We start from the raw sequence: 18700 nt of genomic DNA on the forward strand, positions 1-18700 counted from the left end.
GATAAAGCAGAGAGAATCTAGAGGGAAATAACTTGCTTGTGTGTATATATGGAGTTGTTGAAGGGGAGAAACTCAAGACAGTAGGTGTAGGCCTCTTGAATTTGGATGGCAGTGTTACAGCTTCAAAAGCTTACAAGGTTTGCCACTTTATGTGTATGTGATTTCACTTAGTCTGGTGCGGTTGTGGCCTATGACCAAAGCATGTGAGCCTCAGAGAAAAAGTCTGTGGCCACCCCATTGTTTGAGGTTTCCTATAGGAGTATCCAGTAATGGTTTCGTAAACTCTTTCCATTGGATACAGCTGCAGCAGGGGGTACCTTTACACAAAACCTGCTAGTTTCTTCAAGAATAGTAGTGGGGTGTTTCCTATCTCTTCTCTGATCAGGAAGGTTTGAGGGGCTACTATTAATCTCTAAGTCAATGAGAGAGGAAAAAACAGCTATGGAGAAAGGTTAAAGGGTTCTTAAGAGGATGCATGAATAGTAAATGGTACTTAAGCCATGAATGTTTCTTTTTGCAGGGATGCTCTGGACCAACCGCTTCTTTCTAGCGCTACCTCAAAGTAACGTGCAGATATGACTCACAGGGAAGACTGATCAAATGGCGATGATCACTATCATTCTGCTGGATGCATATATATATTTGCCTTTTTTTTTTTTTTTTTTTTTTGTTTCGGCTCACTTTTAGCAACAATTAACTGAAGTGACACGTGTTAACGGGCACTGACTACACCTGCAGATATTTCGGAGTCGTGAGTGTCATTCAAGGTCACTTGTTTAGAAATTGTTCTAAATGGGAAAAACGGAAGTGAAATAAATAAAGCAGCGTTTGAATTTACAGAGGAAATTAGAGTTGAGCATGATAGTCGTGTTCTTGACTATTGACTAAGGATGAGGCCTTCCATGTTCTGCAGGGAGGGTGTTGATAGGAGCCATCCTGCTGCTGCTCAACGTGTATTGACAGTGTGTGTGGGGGGGAAGCTCTGAAAGTGCAGGGTGTAATTCTGCTCACCAGGGGTTTCAAAAGTGCTTTGTATGGCAGTACACGAGAACTGAGAGCTAACAGATCCTGGAGGATGACCCTGAAAACACCGGAGGGGGGTTTAAAATAACAGCAACAAAAAAGCATGCAACTACAAGCGAGGATTTATTGCAAAGCTTTGGACTGAGACTCCTGCAGCAGTTCCTTCAGTGCTCACTTTGTGTGGACTTTGACTGGGGAAAGGTGGGACGGCTGCGAGCAATCCAAGGGCTCCCTGTGATGGCCTCAGTCACCTTCTGTGTCCCTTCCACATGAAGATATTCTATGCTCGCTGTCTCATTCCACACAACTTTGAGCGTGTTCTGTGCACGAGGAAGCACGTTTGAGTGCTTCCTCTGCTTCCCCTGCTGTGCCAGGGGAGATTCAGGCTGGACATTAGGAAATATTACTTCTCATAAAGGGTAGTCAGGCATTGGAATGCACTGCCCAGGGAGGTGGTGGAGTCACCGACCATGAGAGTGTTCAAGAAACGTTTGGATGTGGTGTTGAGGAATATGATTTAGCTGGGAAGTATTGGGAATGGTTGGAAAAGACGTAGAACAAGGTCTTTTCCAACCTTGTTGATTCTGTGTTGAATTCTGTGCACTGTAGGCGCCGTGCTTCCCTGCTGTGCCCACTCCCCAAAGCAGCGTTCTAAACGGGCGTTAGAGCCGCACCGTTGCCCTTCCAACACCACGGCAACACAACGGCACAATCGAACGTTCTATTCTTTCCCACTTCACAGGGGAAAGGCGCACTTCAGGCCGAGTCCCGTGCCGGACGCGTTTTCTGAGGCGCTTCAATTTCTGTGTGTTTGCGGCCCACTCGCCCACGTTCTCGCCGTGCTTTCCCACGCAGCCCCGCCTCCACCCGTGTTCGCTGTGCACGCCGGTCCGTCGCGGTTGCTGACGCTTTGGCGCTTCCCGGTGACAAGCGGGCGGCTTGGTGTGGTTGGTCGGAGCCGGAGCCCGGAGGGGGGTGGGGGCGAGCGGGCGGGCGGGCAGCGCGGGGCCGGCCGGCGCCCAGAGCGCGAGGCGGCAGCGGGCGAAGGTCGCGAGGCAGCGGGGCTCGGGGTTGAGGCGCGCCCAGCTGAGGAGAGGCGGAGCGGAAAGGCCGGCGGAGCGGAGCTTTGGAGAGCGGGGTGGAGGGGAGGAGCAGGGGCAGGCCGACAGGGGCCCCCACGCCTTCCAGGCCGCGCGGCGCGTGGCTTGGCAGGCGGTGAAGGCGCAGAGCGAGGGAGCGGCCCGGCGGAAAGGAGGGCAGCCGAGGGGCCGCGTCCCAGCATGGCCTCGGGTGGCGGCGGAGGAGCGGGAGGAGGAGCCGGCGGCGGCGGCGGTGGCAAGATCCGGACCCGGCGGTACCACCTGGGCACCGCGAATCCTCCGTACCGCAGGAGCAGGCAGGTGAGGAGCGGCGGAGCGGGGCCGACCCTCTCTCGGTCCCCACGTGCGAGGCGGCGGGTGAGGGGCGGGAGGGCGGCCCCTTTTGTTCTCCTCGGTGCCGGCGGCGGGACTGGCAGGGAAGAGGCCTCACCGCCTGGCGGGGGGGAGCGGGGACGGGAGCGGCCCTTCCCTCATCTTCGCCCGCCCCACGCTCCGCGTGCGGCCCGGGAATGGAGGGGGCGGGGAACAAAGGCCGGGAGGTTACAGCCCCTCCGAGCGGCCCAAGGAGCGGGAGGGGAGTATGTTGGTACCCAGTGCCTGTGGGTGCCCAGTGCCCGCTGGCTTCGTATGGTTGTGCCCGAACTGCGTCCTGTTCTTTAAAGGAGCGCTGAGTCTCGCGTGCTCCATTGACTGAGCGATGCTGTCTACGTGAGGCTGGCAGCACTTTGTGTGGAGCATCGCCGCGCTGACAGTGCTGAAAGCTCTGACTGAATCAGTGTTGAAGTTGCTGTGTATTTCCTGCACTGATAGTGCTTCTGATAAGCTTCGTGCTTGTGTTTAAAGTAATCGGCAGAGGTGGCTTCCTAGCTCTGCTGTTGTCTGATATCTAGAGGAATTTCTCAGTAGGTTTGTTTAAGCATAAACCTGTGCTGAGAGATGGATGTTTAATGGCTGTTTACAAGGGTGGATAGCGATAGGATAAAGGGGAATGGTTTTAAACTGAGACAGGGGAGGTTTAGGTTAGATATTAGGAGGAAGTTTTTCACGCAGAGGGTTTGTGCCACACTGGAACAGGTTGCCCAAGGAGGCTGTGGATGCCCCATCCCTGGAGGCATTCAAGGCCAGGCTGGATGCACATAGCAGGGGGGTTGAAACTACATGATCATTGTGGTCCTTTTCAACCCAGGCCATTCTATGATTCTGTGATTCTATGTCTGTAGGTTCTGCCCTGGTAGTGGGTGCTGCAGAGCCAACGTGTAGACTAGATCAAGAGTAGCTTGTTGGAGCGGGAAGCTGTAGTGGGTTAGTAAATGATGGACTGAGAGATGCTCTTATTATAGTGAATAGCTTTTTAACCGTATGAGTAGTGTAAACTCATATTACATAAAAGAATGAGCTCTAGGTAGGTAGCTAACTGACAACGAAGTTGAAATTGAAATTAATGAACATATGTTCCTGTTTTCGATATAAGGTTTGCTCTCCACAGGGGATCTGTGATTTATTAGTCTCAGTGATGCATTCAGGAGGACTCGAAAGCGATCAGCGCAATTTTATCTTGAAGTCATACCTCTGATTCTGATCATTCCCCTTCCAGCTTTTATCATTAAGTAGATTCACTTGAGTAGACCTGCTTGAGATGCTCACGGTCAAAATAGTGGCCCCAAAAACCCTTGGTCTCTTACTGTCAAGCTCTGAGGGTGACTGGGCACTCTGGGCAGCATAGCAGGCAGCTTTGAATCTCTGGGAAATCCAATTCCTTCTTTTTTCCCCACTTGTATGGGGATGATTAGGGGGATGATTAGCGGGATGCCAAGCTCATCACCATCTGCTTTCTGGGTGTTGTAATTTAACTGTTGTTCTTGGGGATTTTAGTCAGGTGGGAATTCTCCGATCGTCTCCAATATATGCTGCAGTCAGTCTTCCAGAAAACACAGTGACAGCTTAGGAAGGCGTTTGCAAGAGGAGGTGCTGATGCTTTTTAAAGGCTATTAGTTATAGCGTTTGTTCAAAATGTGGTAGACCCCGCTTCAGTTTCCTTTTTTTGCCTGGAGCAATCAACCCACATCTTCCACTTTGCAGGCAGATATCCCAGCCGTCAAGCTGCGCGTTAGCTTCAGCTCTCCTGGTTGAAGCTGTGCTGCTATCCAGAAAAAGAAAGCGTGATTCACTGAGCCAGAAAGAGGATATATAAGAAAATGCTGCCCTCCAAGAATGGAGGTGTGCAGGCTCTGGTCCAGGGTTTCAGAACTTGTTACTCATTTTACATTAGATGTTCCTGCAGCGAGCATCCAAAGCCTAGTATTTCCTGCCCATATGCTTGATGATTAATCTTTCGAACCATGCTTCATTATGCTTTTATTTGTTTGTTTTAAAGTCTAGTGCCTTTTTAAAATCAGCCGTAATAGGAAAGGTGAGCAGATGCAGTCTGGAGAAGAACGCTGGTGACTTGCAATTCATGTGCTGTCCTGGGGGATGGAGATACGAATGCTGATTGTCCCAGAAGTGAAGGAACTTAAACCATGGTGCTTTCCCTCCTGCCTTACAACAAACGGCACCGTCAGTGGCTTTGTTATCAAACAAATGAGAAGTAGCAGCCTTACTAAGTAAAGGGGATACAGACTCTTCCACTGTGAAGGATTCCTGGTTGGCAGTCCTCAGAGCCAAAAGGGCCCTTCTGTATTTCTAGGTGAGGCATTCTGCAGGTAACATTTAGGAGTTCCTCTCAGCAACTGGGTTTTCCTAATGGCTGAATGACGACAGCTCCATGCTGTTTGTGTTGACTTTTGGTAACGCCATACTTGGCAAACGACCTGTTCAGTCAGCTGCCTCGTGCTGAAACATCCATCCTCATTCAGCACGACCTGAAGAGTGTGGACACTTGGCCTAAAGTCATGTATTTGCTCTGAGGGCTCAGTATGGTACAGCAAGGGACCTGTTGTTCCTGGCATGTGGGTTTCATCTCCTGGATGTGGCTGGAAGTGCTTTAAATGCTGGGTTGTCCTGGTCATTTAAGTAGGATGATGACTGCAATTACTAGGGTGGGTGTGTTAATGGGATATCTGTTGACATTATTAACTTATTAAATATCTATATGATATCTCTGTGTTCTTATTGTTAGTTTTAGGTTTAGCTTTGCTGTTTTGTGTAGATGTACTGATTAGCGTGGAAGAAACCAGCAGGAGTTGCTACATATTTGTGATCAGTCTGATTCTGACGTCCTTGGGATGATACCAGAAAGATGAGAGGTGCATTTTCTGTGTGTCCTGATTGTAAAGCAGCTCTTCTTGGATGGATGAAGTTTAGGGTCACATGCGATGTCACGTAAGGACAGAGTAGTTATGGGATTGGGAACTTCCACTGTCTGCAGCAATGCCTGAATCATTGCATTATCACTAGATTCTATAATGAACATGGGCCAGTTATAAACTCGCACTTGATTTATGTCTGGGATTTCTGTGGTGTGCAGTGCCTGCAAGCAGTGGGCAGGAGTTTTATAAACTGCTGGGTTTATTTGGGGATGAGATCTTGAAATCATGCAGAAAGTTCCTAGAATATCCTGTTGAGTAATGTAAGTTAGTTCTTGTAAATCTTAGGAGGGAAAATCTTAATCTATAAAAATACTTAATCTATTAAGAATGTCCATGGAGAGCTAAGCAATTATGGCTATCGGTTTCATTCTTACCAACAGGATTATACCGCAAAGTGTGCTGAAGTGGTTGTGTTTACACTTGTATGTCTCTCTGCTGGTTTTGATTTAGTAGCAGGTGAGCACATCGGGCTCAACGTTTGTGAACTTCCAGAACTAATTGAATCATCATCCTTAAATGATGTTTCGTCTCTGTTCCAACAATATCAAATTGTATTAGCAAAACAGGTGTTTAAATCTAATACTTGGCTTTGGAGCGGCGTCGTATCCTGGTTGGGAAGACCTTAGCTGAGATGCTGACAGTTTTCCCTCACTGAAGCTGGCAGTGCTGTCAGTGGTACGACAAGCAGTAGAATCTGATTGCTGTCCCATTTTATGAATATTTTGATTTCTGTCTTGCAAAGTGTTTTCACGACAGCCTTGGGGGCTAAGTGTTGGAGGAGAGCAATCTTAGTGAGCGGTGTCTTCAGACAGAAGATTTTAAAGTAGATGAAAGAATGGTCCCTTAGCTGGGACACTGACACGGCCTTCATTTGCCAGCGGCTCATCATTTCCTCCGTGTTGTTTATTCCTCCAGTCGGTAATTAGCATTGCTTCTTGCTTCCCTGCTGTGTGGGAACTGAGCTGCTGATTCAGAAGACTGAGGGTAGAGCACCACATTTCTTCTGCTTACCTGAAGAAGTTTGAGCGGAGCTATTTTGGATCAGCACGACTGCTACGGCAGCACTGTGTAACAAATTTAACATAAGCAGGATGGATGGCTGGCTCAGTCAGCATGGCTCACCCGGAGAACAGCAAGGACCTCAGCATGGTCTTCTCTATTATTTGTGTAGACAGATTGGTGAAATACATGCTCATCAAGTAGACTGCCAGGTGGTTGGGCCAGACTAGCTGACCATTGGCCTTAAAGGGTTGTGATCTGTGCTGCTGAGGGACACTGACAGCCAATTGTTAAGAATCTCCTGGGGGTTGATATTTGGACTAATTCTGTTTTAGGTCTTTAGGAAGCAACAGGGACAAGAGAAGGGCATGCACCCCCAGCTGGCTCCTGGGTGACAGCAAACTTAAGGGGGCAATGTCCGAATGCTGAAGGGCAAGGCTGCAGTGTTTCTTGACAGTAGTGGGCTGACAGGAACCTTGTTTTGTTGGGGTATAACAACCCCATGCAGTGGTACAGGTTGGGGAAAGTGTGGCTGTAAAGCTGTCCAGCAGAAAAGGAACTGGAGGTGTTAGTCAACGGGCAGATGAACATGAGCCATCAGTGTGGCCAAGGACACCAATGACATCCTGGTCTGCATAAGCTTCGTACTCACTTCTATGCGTCACCACTTCAGGCTGTTACTCCCTCACCTCTGTTAGTGAAAGGGACTGGAAGATTACAGAGCCCTTTAAAGCCAAGGCAGATGGGTCATCTGAAAATGGGGCCAAGGCGAGCAGGAACTAGCTTGTTTGACTGCCTGAAGCGTAAGTCATTTTGCAACTTGCTGATGCAGTGTTTGTCATAGTGGTATTCTAGATTATTTTACAAAAAACACTCATTAATTAAAAGATCCTCTTAACTATAACGTTTGCTTTTCTTTGTTGTTATTGGAGGGAATACAGATATATTCCCCTTCTTTTGACAAGAGAAGACCTGAAGTCATTTTTCTGCTGTCTAGGAAGTGGCACAGCACTAAAGCTATTGTGGTGGGGCGGTAGCACTGACGTTTTCAGGGCGGCAGTTCCTTTTGAGATTCTGTAACTCATCTTCTAATTGCACTTGGCATTTAATTATAGTGTCTCTGTGCGTGCTTGGCATGGTTGTGATTGCCATCTAGTGCATGGGGATAGGACTAGGGGTAATGGGTTGAAACTACAGCATAGGAAGTTCTGCACGAATGTGCGCAAGAACTTCTTTACGGTGAGGGTGACGGAGCACTGGAACAGGCTGCCCAGGGAGGTGGTGGAGTCTCCTTCTCTGGAGATATTCAAGACCCGCCTGCACGCCTACCTGTGTGATGTGGTGTAGGGAGCCTGCTTTGGCAGGGGGGTTGGACTCGATGATCTCTAGAGGTCCCTTCCAACCCCTACAACTCTGTGATTCTGTGATCTTTTTTAAAGTAAGCATAGGCTCATGATAATCTCTACTTTTGTTGCAGAAAAAAATGTGTTTGTTAACATTTATACCTCTGGAACTAGGCTTAAAGCTACAGTTTTAACACACATGCTTGCTTTGCAAATACCTGTGCCAGCAGAAAATTTTCTTTCTCCTTGGTAAGGTTGTTTATTATTGTCTCCATAACGCTGCTGTTGGAAGGAGTTGTGCAAGTGTGTCCTGAAAAAATAGCTGACTTTGCTTTGAAGCTGTAGCTCTGCTTTGAGACAAACTCTTTTCTGTGTGAACTGGGTCTCGTGGCTCCTTTCCCTCTTAGTGCTCTACCTCTGCTTGTCTCTAAGGTATCAACCAAAGATTAAAACTCTTCATCTGCACCGGGCATGTGGTCATTCTAATATCACAGCTGCTGTAATATCAGCCTTAAGTATTCACTATGATAGTATGCAAAGCTGCAGAATACATACAGATTTGTAGAACTGTATGCTGTTATCTACAGCCACTGAGTAAATCTCTGTGCAGTGACAATCTTTTTGTTTGGTAGTGGTAAGATAATGGTATTTAGAGATCCACTTACGTTTGAGAGATGCTCTTGATTCTGTCAGATGAACTGTGGAGAAGGCACGTGGCCAGAAATATGTTGCCCAGGGCCCCGTCCAACCTGGTCTTGAACACCTCCAAGGACGGGGCATCCGTGGTGTCACTAGGATTTAAGCTATAGTTACATGCTGGTTTACATACAGGAGCACACCATACACTGGCTTTTTGCACTTGGATGGAAGTGATGATGATGGGCTGTCGTCTTCCTGCTGGAAATCTGCAGGCAGTGCCAGAATGCAGAACAGCACCAGTGTCCCTGGGTGTTCATTCTAGAGCTGGACTAAGAAAGGCTCGTTTATCACTATAAGAAGGAAGTACTGGCATCTGAAAGCGTAAACCCTTCTTCGTGGTCTTTGGAAGTAAAGTTGTACTAGTCCAGTTGCCTTAAATAGTTGTTTTTTTCCACTGTCGTATAATTGATGACATTCCTGTAACATATTGTTCTTATTAAGTCATAAGTTTTATTGTCTGTTTTCTAAATGAAATATCAAACTCTGCTGTCCTACATCCAGATTGAAACCACTCCCTAAAGGAAAAGAGCACGGCGAGTTCGGAGCCATTCTGCATCTGTGCTGCTGCAGGAGACAACCATGTCACATTTCCATTTCTGTCCTTGCTTTTGCATTATCACCACTGTAACTAAATAGTGAGCTGTTGCAAGCTGAAGGTGAAATTCTGGCTGAGTTGGTTTGAAGCAGGCCTGGTACGGCTGTCCATGGTTGTGTATCTGTGGATATTTGCTCAAAGGAAGGTCTTGCTGCTTCTTTATCTTGTCCTGCTGCCCGATATTTCTCTTTCTCCTGAGCCATTTTCGTTGCACTGCGCCAGCTGAACTCATTAGTCCAGCAGAGAAACATGCGCTTTTTGCCAGATTAACAAATTCAGCTAGTAAGGAGAGCAGCCTGCTGCACCAGAGCTGGCACCGGGTAATGTGGGGGATGGAAGGAGCCTGAGTTCTGTTGGCTATTGGCTTTTATTTCTTTATATCAACCATTTCAGAAAATGGTGTTTCAAAGTAGTAAATTAGGCCACCTGCTTGCTTACTCTTGGGTGCCTACAGCACATCATTTGTTTGGAGTCGCATCCCAAGGCAGCGAGCCTCTGAGCTGCAGCTGTAGTTACTGTTGCTGTGGTGGTGCATGTATGTGTTGGTGGAGACATACCCAGCAGTGCTGCAGGTGCTTGGGGGGTACCATGTTCGAGGAGCTGTTGTAAATACCTGTTCATAAGCTATTGGATCTCTTCTCCACGTTCTGTGTTTTGTTCTGCTTTCCTGCCGCTGCTGTTTTCAGATGAGCTTAGCGTGTGAGTGCATTTAACATCAGCAGACAACTGCTGGAACTGAGAGCAGCTTTCAAACTGCTGAAATCAGTGAGTTAATTCTGAATCTGCTGAAGGACCAAAACGTATTCACTGACCAAATTGCTGCTACTCACAGTTTGGATTCTCCCTGTCACCGTATCATGTTTCAGAGCCTCCCAGGCCAGTAGCAATGAGGAACTACAGAGCTGCCCTTCCTCTGAGCACAGGGCTGGCACCAGAAGAGTTTTTGTGCGGCAACACATTGGGCGTATGTCTAGTGAGTTCAGGTGACAAGGGAGGGCCTGGTAAGTAACTGTGGTGTGAAGAGGTGAGGGGTGAGCATTTCACAAGTAAGTCTTGTTATAAAATGAAGCACGTCTGTTTCTTGGGTTGTTTCCTTTTTTCTGCTTTGCATGCATTGCCCAGTATATTCCAGGAATTGTAAGATTCATTATGTATTTTTTTTGTAATGAAATCAGCTTGGAAGTTGTAAGTGAAATAAACACAGGTAGCGTTTTACTTGTATTTGATTTACTTCACCATATGCATTGGTCACCACGTGGATTGATGGGCTCAGGCCAGTTGTATGAGTTTCATTGAGACCAATTTTGCTCACAACAGCCCCATGCAGTGCTACAGGCTTGGGGCAGTATGGCTGGCAAGCTGTAAGGAAGAAAATGATCTGGAAGTGCTAGTCAACAGCTGGCTGAACGTGAGCCAGCAGTGTCTCCAGGTGGCCAAGAAGGCAAATGGCATCCCAGCTTGTATCAGAACTAGCGTTGCCAGCAGGAGTAGGGGAGTGATCATCTCTCTGATGAGGCCGCACCTCAAATACTGTGTTTGGCTTTGGGCCCCTCACTACAAGAGAGATGTTGAGGCCCTGGAGCACATCCGGAGAAGGGCAACAAAGCTGTGAAGGATTTGGAGCACAGGTCTTATGGGGAATGTCTGTGGGAACTGGGGTATTGTTCTGTCTGGAGAAGGCTACTCAGGAGAGACCTCATTTCTCTCTACAGTGACCTGAGTGGACGTTGTAGCCAGGTGGGAGTTGGGCTCTTCTCCCAGGTAACTAGTGATAGAATGAGAGGTAATGGTCTTAAGTTGCAACTGGGGAAGTTCAGGTTGGATATTAAGAAAAATTTCTCCTCTAAAATAGTGATGAGGCATTGGAACAGGCTGCCCATGAAGGTGGTGGAGTCATTATCCCTGGAGGTGATGGAAACAAATGGAAAGAGATCGAGGGGAGAAACAGTGAAAGAATAGACGAAACAAAGGTGAAAGAGATTTTCCACCACATTCTTGGATCCAGTGTTGTCTTGAGTTGGAGCCTTGCTCTGTGGGTGGAGACTCAGCCAACAACAAAATGTGTGTGTTCACCATCAAGTATTCCAGTCGTTTAGAGGATGCCGTTGAGGTGGCAGGTCCCTCACATCTGTTCAGCAAGGGAGTTCTAGAAGATAACAGAGTTTTTGACAACGGCCTCTGGTGGTTGTGCACCCTCTCCTCAGTAAGATGCCATGAAGGGAAGCGGGTAAACCTGCTCATTGCCCTGCCTCTGCAGGACCCAGTTCTTCTCTTTCTTGAACTCAAGTTGTTGAGTCAGTTTCTACTGACTACATGAAGCAGTGCCTTTTGTGAAGGAACGCAGCCCTGGGTGCTGTTTGTGTCCTAAGCATTTGCTCTTTTTTGCAAATATTATCCCGTCTGATTTGTCCCAATGCTCTTTCATTGGTAGCCCTGGTAAAAAGTGAAGTGTGTCAGGGAAAAGGGTGTAAATAAGGGGCTGGGGGATTAGAAGGAGCCACTCTGCTGACACCTTGCGTTGAACTGCTTGTGAACTCTGGCATCATCTGCATTTGTGGTTTCTGCAGGGAAGCTGAGGCTTAGCATATAAGAGAATAGCATCATTCTGAGCATTTCGTAGTCGTGTGCATTTTAAGGTAGTAATTGTGATGGATGTGTTCATTCCATGGTATCCTGTGTGGTTCAAACTGTCCACGGGTATTTATTCTGTCCTTGTGCAAATAAACAATAGAATTACAGATCATTAGGAAAAATGTCTAGTTGTGAATTAGGATGACTTTCTTCCTGCGAAAAGGCTTTTTGTTTTCTACTTTTTCCTCTTCTCTTACCTCCCTCTCAGCTCTGGATTCAAGGATGTATCGGTGTTTATAATTCTTGTATCTCGGTTTTTGCACTGTCTTCTGTGGAATACTTCAATGATACAGGGTTTTATTTTGGTTATTTGGGTTTTTTGTTGTGTTGTTATGTGTGTGCATGGTTGTTATCTCAGAATTTTGTTAGACTGTAGCTAGCTTCAGCATGCTCAAAGCATATTATCAATTTTCTACACCCAAATAACAAGTTCAGCTGGAGAATTCTATTTCCCAAACCCAGAAAAGTGTTAGAGCAGGCCTGTTGGTACAGAACCAGCCAAAACCTGGATGTACCCATTAGCAACAGATTTTTTTTGCTGAATTCCATTCACTCTTGTGTCACTTCTTGGTTTTCAGTGTTGGAGTTGCTGAGTCAGCCTTCATGTTTGCTTGTAGTGTAAGGAGCCAAGCAGCTCCATGGTTGTCAGCAGTGCGAGAAGGAGTGCTGCAAGTGATTGTCTGCCTGTGGTTGAGATTTGACAGAAAGGGATGCTAAAGTTTTCAGGGAATGATAGCAGATACAATGATCCTCACTATCACTGCAGATAACTGCTGAGCTTCTGTTTTAGGTGGTTTCCAATGGAGTGTGTGGAGGAAGAGTTGTGAAACAAGTATGTAGATGAGGAGTTATGTAGAAATAGTTTCCTGGTGGCCTTGTGAATTGACTCTGATGGAAGCTTCGGAACTTTGAATATTAATAGTTAGTCAGAAATTAATATTAGGGAAATTTTAGGCATCCCAGAAGCATAGCAATCCTACACTTAGGATCAAACTCTTGCATCTTACTCTTGTCTTTGAGGTTTGTGGAAGATTGTATCCCAGCATATGCTGTTGTCTGTTTCTGTAATTAAAGAAGCATTTCTTCTTTCAAGCAGGGAATCATTAGCAGAATGACGGAGTCGGTGAAAAACGTTGTACCAGGATGGCTACAGAAGTATTTTAATAAAAGTGAAGATGAATGTGCAGATACAAATGAATCTACAAACCAGGAAGAGAATCCAGTAAATTATCATCACGATTGTGGAGATGAAGATACCATAATGACCGATGGGAGAGTCACGCCTGAACCAGCAGGAATTAACCTGGAAGGTATGTGAAAAATCATGTGGTGTTCCGGTTCTCTATTTCCTCACAGATTTCTGGTTTCAAATCTAAATAACCAAAGGAATTTGCTAAGAGGGTTTTTGATGTAATTAAAATCAGCCCCTCCTCCACAAGTGAACAAAAAACCCACCCAAACCTCAAAACAACAGTTTGTGAAACTGTCTCTTAGCTTTAAACTGTAAATACAGTTGTAAAGCACAGAACTTACAACTCTTGGAAGCCGTCCGTTGACTTCATGTACTCTATTAGTCAGGGAGGAAACGTTGAAAATACTCACAAGTGTGCTAAATTGTATTTTCTGTTTTATTTTTTAGAAGACCTGTTAGTCTTTGTCTAACTGCCTTAGGCAGTTAAAAACATTAATTTGTTTTGAAGTCCTGAAAACAAAAAGTAGATTCCAGAATGGCAGAGGAAACATTTCTTCTCATGTCTTGATTTTTAGAATTTTATTTATTTTTTTATTTGTTTATTACTTTTTGGACTTTGATCGATTTAGTAAAGCTCCTTGTTAGCTTAATAGCGAGCTGGGGAACTCATGCATGTGATATATTACATTATTTTTAGAATATTCAGTAAAATTAAGATATGTGTTAGTATCTAGGCTGTTGTCTTTGAAAAGATATTTGGACTCTTGGCAGAGACTTGCAGCCTCTGTACTATGTTAAAAATTCATCTTTGTTTTAAATCAGGTTCCTCCCTGATTCTGTAGTCTGTAGTCGTGCTGTGTGAATTTGCGTGTGCTTTCAGTTGGGTTCCTCTTTAAGGAAAGTAGTTTAGTCTGAGCATGTAAAGGTAATCGTAGATAATGTGGAAAGTCGCTTCAAAAACAGTTCAAAAACAGTTCGAAACAGTTGCTTCTGTTGTCAGAGTCAAAAACAATGAGGAAGTATCTTTGCCTACAATGCCATGTAATTGTAAACAATGGTACTCAGCACTGGTGAGGCCACATCTTGAGTACTGTGTTCAGTTTTGGGCTCCTCGCTACAAGAAAGACATCAAGGCCCTGGAACACATCCAGAGAAGGGCAACAAAACTGGTGAGGGGTCTGGAGCACAAGTTTTATGTGGAGCAGCTCAGGGAGCTGGGATTGTTTAGCCTGGAGAAGAGGAGGTTCAGGGGAGACCTCATTGCACTCTGCAACTTCCTGAAGGGAGGTTGTGATGAGGAGGGGTTTGGCCTCTTCTCCCAGGCGACAAACAGGACCTGAGGAAATAAGTATGAATAAAGGAATAGATAATGTCTTCATGACTGAGGAGCGTGTGTTGGCTTTTCTACAGGACTGTGTGAAAGGACCTGTTAGTAAGAACAGCTGCACAGCAAACTTATTAAGTCCAGAATATCGGAAGCAGGTGGACCGTGTGGGACCTCTGCTAGCTTATGTTGCTGTCTGTGTATGTTACTTGCTATATTTCAGTTTTTTGTTTAAGATTAGTTATTACTGCAATTTTAGAAATATGTATTTCTTCAGCTCTGAGATACCTACGTGCTACAGCATGTATTTCTTGCTTGGCCAATAAACTGTCAAGCAATACTGTCCTCATAATCTGCTAATGTTTCAGAGAACTGATTAGTGCTATAGCAGTGGTAATGAGGATTGAACTAGCTAGTTTAAGCTTCAGTGCAAGTATCAAGGGGAGAGCGGCTCAGAATCTTTTGAATTCCCAGGATTCCTGAGAGAGTGAACTTTCATCAGGCAAGATATTTATTAGTAGTCCTGTTCATTCAGCAACTTGGAGCTGTGAGGCCACCCCCTCCAGGCCACTGGCAGTGTTTGTTGACCCTTTGGTTCCAGAGGAAAACATGCTTACTTGTTTCTTGACTTAAAATCTCCAAAGTTTATGGATAGGAGATAATGTTTACATGTGGCATGACCTGATTTGTAGATTTGTTTTGGAAGGAAAAATAAAAAGTACTGCAAACATTCATTTTCATGTTGTATTCAAACTAATGTACTGAGATTATGTAAACGGCAGTGTTGTCTGCAATTTGCTGCATGGTCTCAAATTTTGGAAAGTTTATTGCAAGCTTTTCATGCAAGAGGAAGGAGTCTGTATGTTTGATTTAGTTAAAGATCCAGTGTTGAAGTACTTGAGCATGAAGTCAGGGGCCGGTGTTGTAAAGCCCCGTAATTAACTTCTTCTTAATGTGATATTAATACTCAGAATTGCAAGTAGTGTTGCTGTTATAGTCACACAGTTGAAACTCTATCTGGATGAGGAAGAAGTTAAATTTGGCTTCTCTATTTTTGTGCTTAGATCTTGGCAATAGCTTGACTGTTGATAGAAAACAGATTTTGGCTTCTATGAGCTCGTCTATAGGAAAGCTAATCGTCTCCCTGTTTGTATTTAGAACCATCCACGAGTAGATCAGCATTGAACTGTTCATCTGTATTAACGAGGCCCTCTCTTCATCGGGGCCATTTGAACTGTAACGTGTCAGATTCCACTGTGCCACCCTGTCAGCCCTCTACATCTTCTTCACTTGGCATTGGCAATCCTGGACTGTCTCTAGTAAAGGAAATAAAAGATTCTACCTCTCAGCACGATGATGATAACATCGCAACAACTAGTGGCTTCTCCTCTAGAGCATCTGAGAAAGGTAATTTTCATATTTTTTTTAGGCTTTAGTGTAATTTTTACATCATGTGAAATACTTTGCATCCATTCATATTCCTCATCAACTTAGTAAATAAGTGAATGTCAACTTTGGAAGTGAGAATTGCATTTTATTTTTAGTGTTTTAGAAGTATTTGTTTCAGTCAACGTTTTAATGTAACTGTGTTCAGAAGTGCATTATGAGACCTTGGTATTACAAAAAAAAATCAGTTCTGATTTACCCACTCTCAGCTAGTTGTATGTAAATATTGAACTGGGATGGTAGCAAGTGAAAGTGAATTGCTTTAGCTCAACAACTAGGTTTATTGCTTAGAAGGAAGAGCTACTGTCCAACAGACAGCTAGTGAGTAACTACAGGTGACAAATGGCAATGCGGGTTGTTTTCTTGTGTTTCACAAAGAGCAGATAAAGGAACTATTCTGACTGTGCAAGTTTTGAGCTGCTTTTCTGGCCTTTCTTGAAAGAAGGCTTCAGCTGTCAGTGCTGCCGTGTTTTATGCTGAGTTCACTAAGGAATGATTTTTGTATTAAAGAGCTTAGGTCAGTGTGATCCTTAATAACGGGAGTTCTTTTTGTCCTCGAGGCTTTTATATCCAGTGTTTGTCTTTTTGGCAGATACCGCAGTTTCAAAAAATAATTCAGCACCACTGCTTTGGTCCTCAGAAGCTGAAAGATCTCATTCCCTCACCCAACATTCTGCGTCTAGTTCAAAGAAACCTGCATTCAATTTATCTGCTTTTGGAGCTCTCTCTCCTGTAAGTACTGCACAGTATTTGTTTTAATCATTTGAAATGCATACCCATTTTACTGACCAGTTACCATGCTATGTTTCTATAGACGCTTGGAAACACTTCTGTCTTTAAGACAAGCCAGCTTGGAGACTCTCCATTTTACCCTGGAAAGACCACTTATGGTGGAAGGGCTGCAGCTGCAAGGCAGACAAAAGTGCGAGCTGCTCCTTATCAGGTAAGAGAAAAACAGCGTGGTAAGAAATTGTGGTTGAAATATTAAAGTAGCACTGTAGCTTTGAGAGGGGAGCCAAGAATGTGGCAACAGCTCCTATTCTTCCCTCTTTGCCTACAAGAGTAGAAGTTTAAATGGCAATTGTTATTCAAATTATTTTAATGGTTATTATGTAAGTATTTGTTGGAATGAAGGAGAATGACTGTTAAAGCTAGATGTTTGTAGTTGGGATTTCCTCTGTTAAGTCTTTAAAAATATTCCATTTGAGTGCTGTTGTATACCTCTAACTGTATCACGTTAAAATAACGTCATGCAATTAGAACAATGACAGCACAACACTGAAAACTTGTGCTTATAGTAGCAAAAGCTGCAGTGGTCAGACCTGTCTGATATTTATCTGTAGAAATTACACAATCATATCTATGCTCATGCTATGAATAAATTGTATGAGGCTGTTTGCTCTTTACTGTATCTAGAATTAGCATTACAGGTCCTTTGTTCTAATACTGAGAGGAGCATGCAGGACTAAATGCCAATCTCGAGGTGAACAGTAGCATTCTTTTTTCTTTTAATGTTTCACACTGTTCTTGAAGAGAGTTATTTGCCCATAAGAGTTCTTGGTGTTCTGAAATGAAGCTGTAAATGAATGCTGACAACTCTTAATAGCTAGAGTGCAAGTTTCTGATGTATGGGAAACCTTGAAAACTTGTTTTTAAAACTTCCTGAAAGCTGGGAGCCCTCTATGATCAGTTATTTAAACTTTTTGCAGTGTAACTGTAGGTTATACTGAAAATAGGAACCAAAATATTAGGCTTTTAAAGGAGACAGTAGCTTACTTATTCCTGTATGCTGTGGATTACAGCAACATACTGAGGAGAGTCCAGAAGGCCACCAAGGTGATGAGGGGTTTGGAACACCTCTCTTGTGGGAAGAGGCTGAGAGAGCCGGGCCTGTTTAGGGAGATCTCATCAGTGTCTGTAAATCCTTGAAGAGCGGATGCCAAAAGGGTGAAGCACTGGTCTCTTTTCAGTGTTGCCTAGTGCTGGGACAGGAGTCATTGGGCACAAACTGGAACACTGGAGGTTCCATGTAGATACCAGGAAGCACTTCTGTGCTGTGCAGGTGATGGAACATTGATACAGGCTATTCAGAGGCTGTCGAGTCTCTTCCTTGGAGGTCTCCCTAAGATGTCTGGATGCAGGCAAGAGAGAAGTAGAACTAAAAACTCCTGGTTGTGGTTCTATACACTGATTTAAAGATGGTATTGTACCATCATGAAACTCCTGAGGTCTGTGTTGTTAGTGAAAGCGCTGTCTGGATCACAAGCCTTTGCTTCAGTTCAGTTTTCCTAATTACTGCTTCAGAGACACCGGCAGTCATAACATCTTCCATCTTTACTTTCTACACATATGGGCTTCTTGTTTTTGTTTTATCCCGTGTGCAAGATGTATTGGAGACCCAGTTAAACTGCTATAACTCAGAATGTTTTTTCATTGTCTTGAGCTCCCAGCGAATGCGTTTTTCTCTGTCATCGGAGAATATTGGTTATATTGTTCGTGTAGCCTGGGGCCATAAAATACACGTGTGTTTAACTCGAAATTGAACAGCATGACAATTACAGTGTTGTTTTTTCAGACACCAGTAAGGCAAATGAAAGCTAAACAAGCAAACATGCAATCCTATGGTGTGACGAGTTCCACAGCACGGCGCATCCTGCAGTCACTAGAGAAGATGTCAAGTCCTCTGGCAGTAAGCAGCACTCCTTTTAATATATTAGTAAAACTTAGTAGATGTGCCAGTAAAGAATGAAAGTCTTCCCTATGTTGAGCCCTGTTTAATTTATTGCATTATTTTTTCCACAGGATTCCAAAAGAATTCCAGATTTTGTGCAGGCTTCTGTGTTGATTCAAGCACAGAAAAAGAATACTTCTGTTTACTGTCACCATCCAGATAACGAGAAAGAAAACTGTTAATTTCTGTCCTTTATACAATCGCTTGATCGGTGTATAATTAAGTTTACAATCACTTCAGAGTTTCCAAACATCTGAGACTTCCTGCACCTTCTTTTTGCCGTGTACTAAATTGCAAGATTATTGAAAA

At 44.6% G+C, this 18700-nt stretch overlaps 1 protein-coding gene across 1 annotated transcript in view; it reads left to right on the forward strand.

Moving 5' to 3' along the window:
- Positions 1–2015: 2015 nt before the first annotated feature.
- LOC146756420 (nuclear pore complex protein Nup153-like) overlaps positions 2016–18700 on the forward strand; it is a 31802-nt gene continuing 15117 nt past the window's right edge. The window contains exons 1-6 of the mRNA XM_085524391.1: positions 2016–2423; positions 12792–13008; positions 15373–15621; positions 16253–16392; positions 16475–16603; positions 18236–18406. Of these exons, the coding sequence (XP_085380517.1) occupies positions 2304–2423; positions 12792–13008; positions 15373–15621; positions 16253–16392; positions 16475–16603; positions 18236–18406 (1026 nt within the window). The 5' untranslated portion in view covers positions 2016–2303. The remainder of the gene's footprint in view (positions 2424–12791; positions 13009–15372; positions 15622–16252; positions 16393–16474; positions 16604–18235; positions 18407–18700) is intronic.

This window comes from Coturnix japonica, chromosome 27 (genome assembly GCF_054131305.1).
Source record: "Coturnix japonica strain WE chromosome 27, WE-NBRP24, whole genome shotgun sequence".
NCBI lineage: Eukaryota > Metazoa > Chordata > Aves > Galliformes > Phasianidae > Coturnix > Coturnix japonica.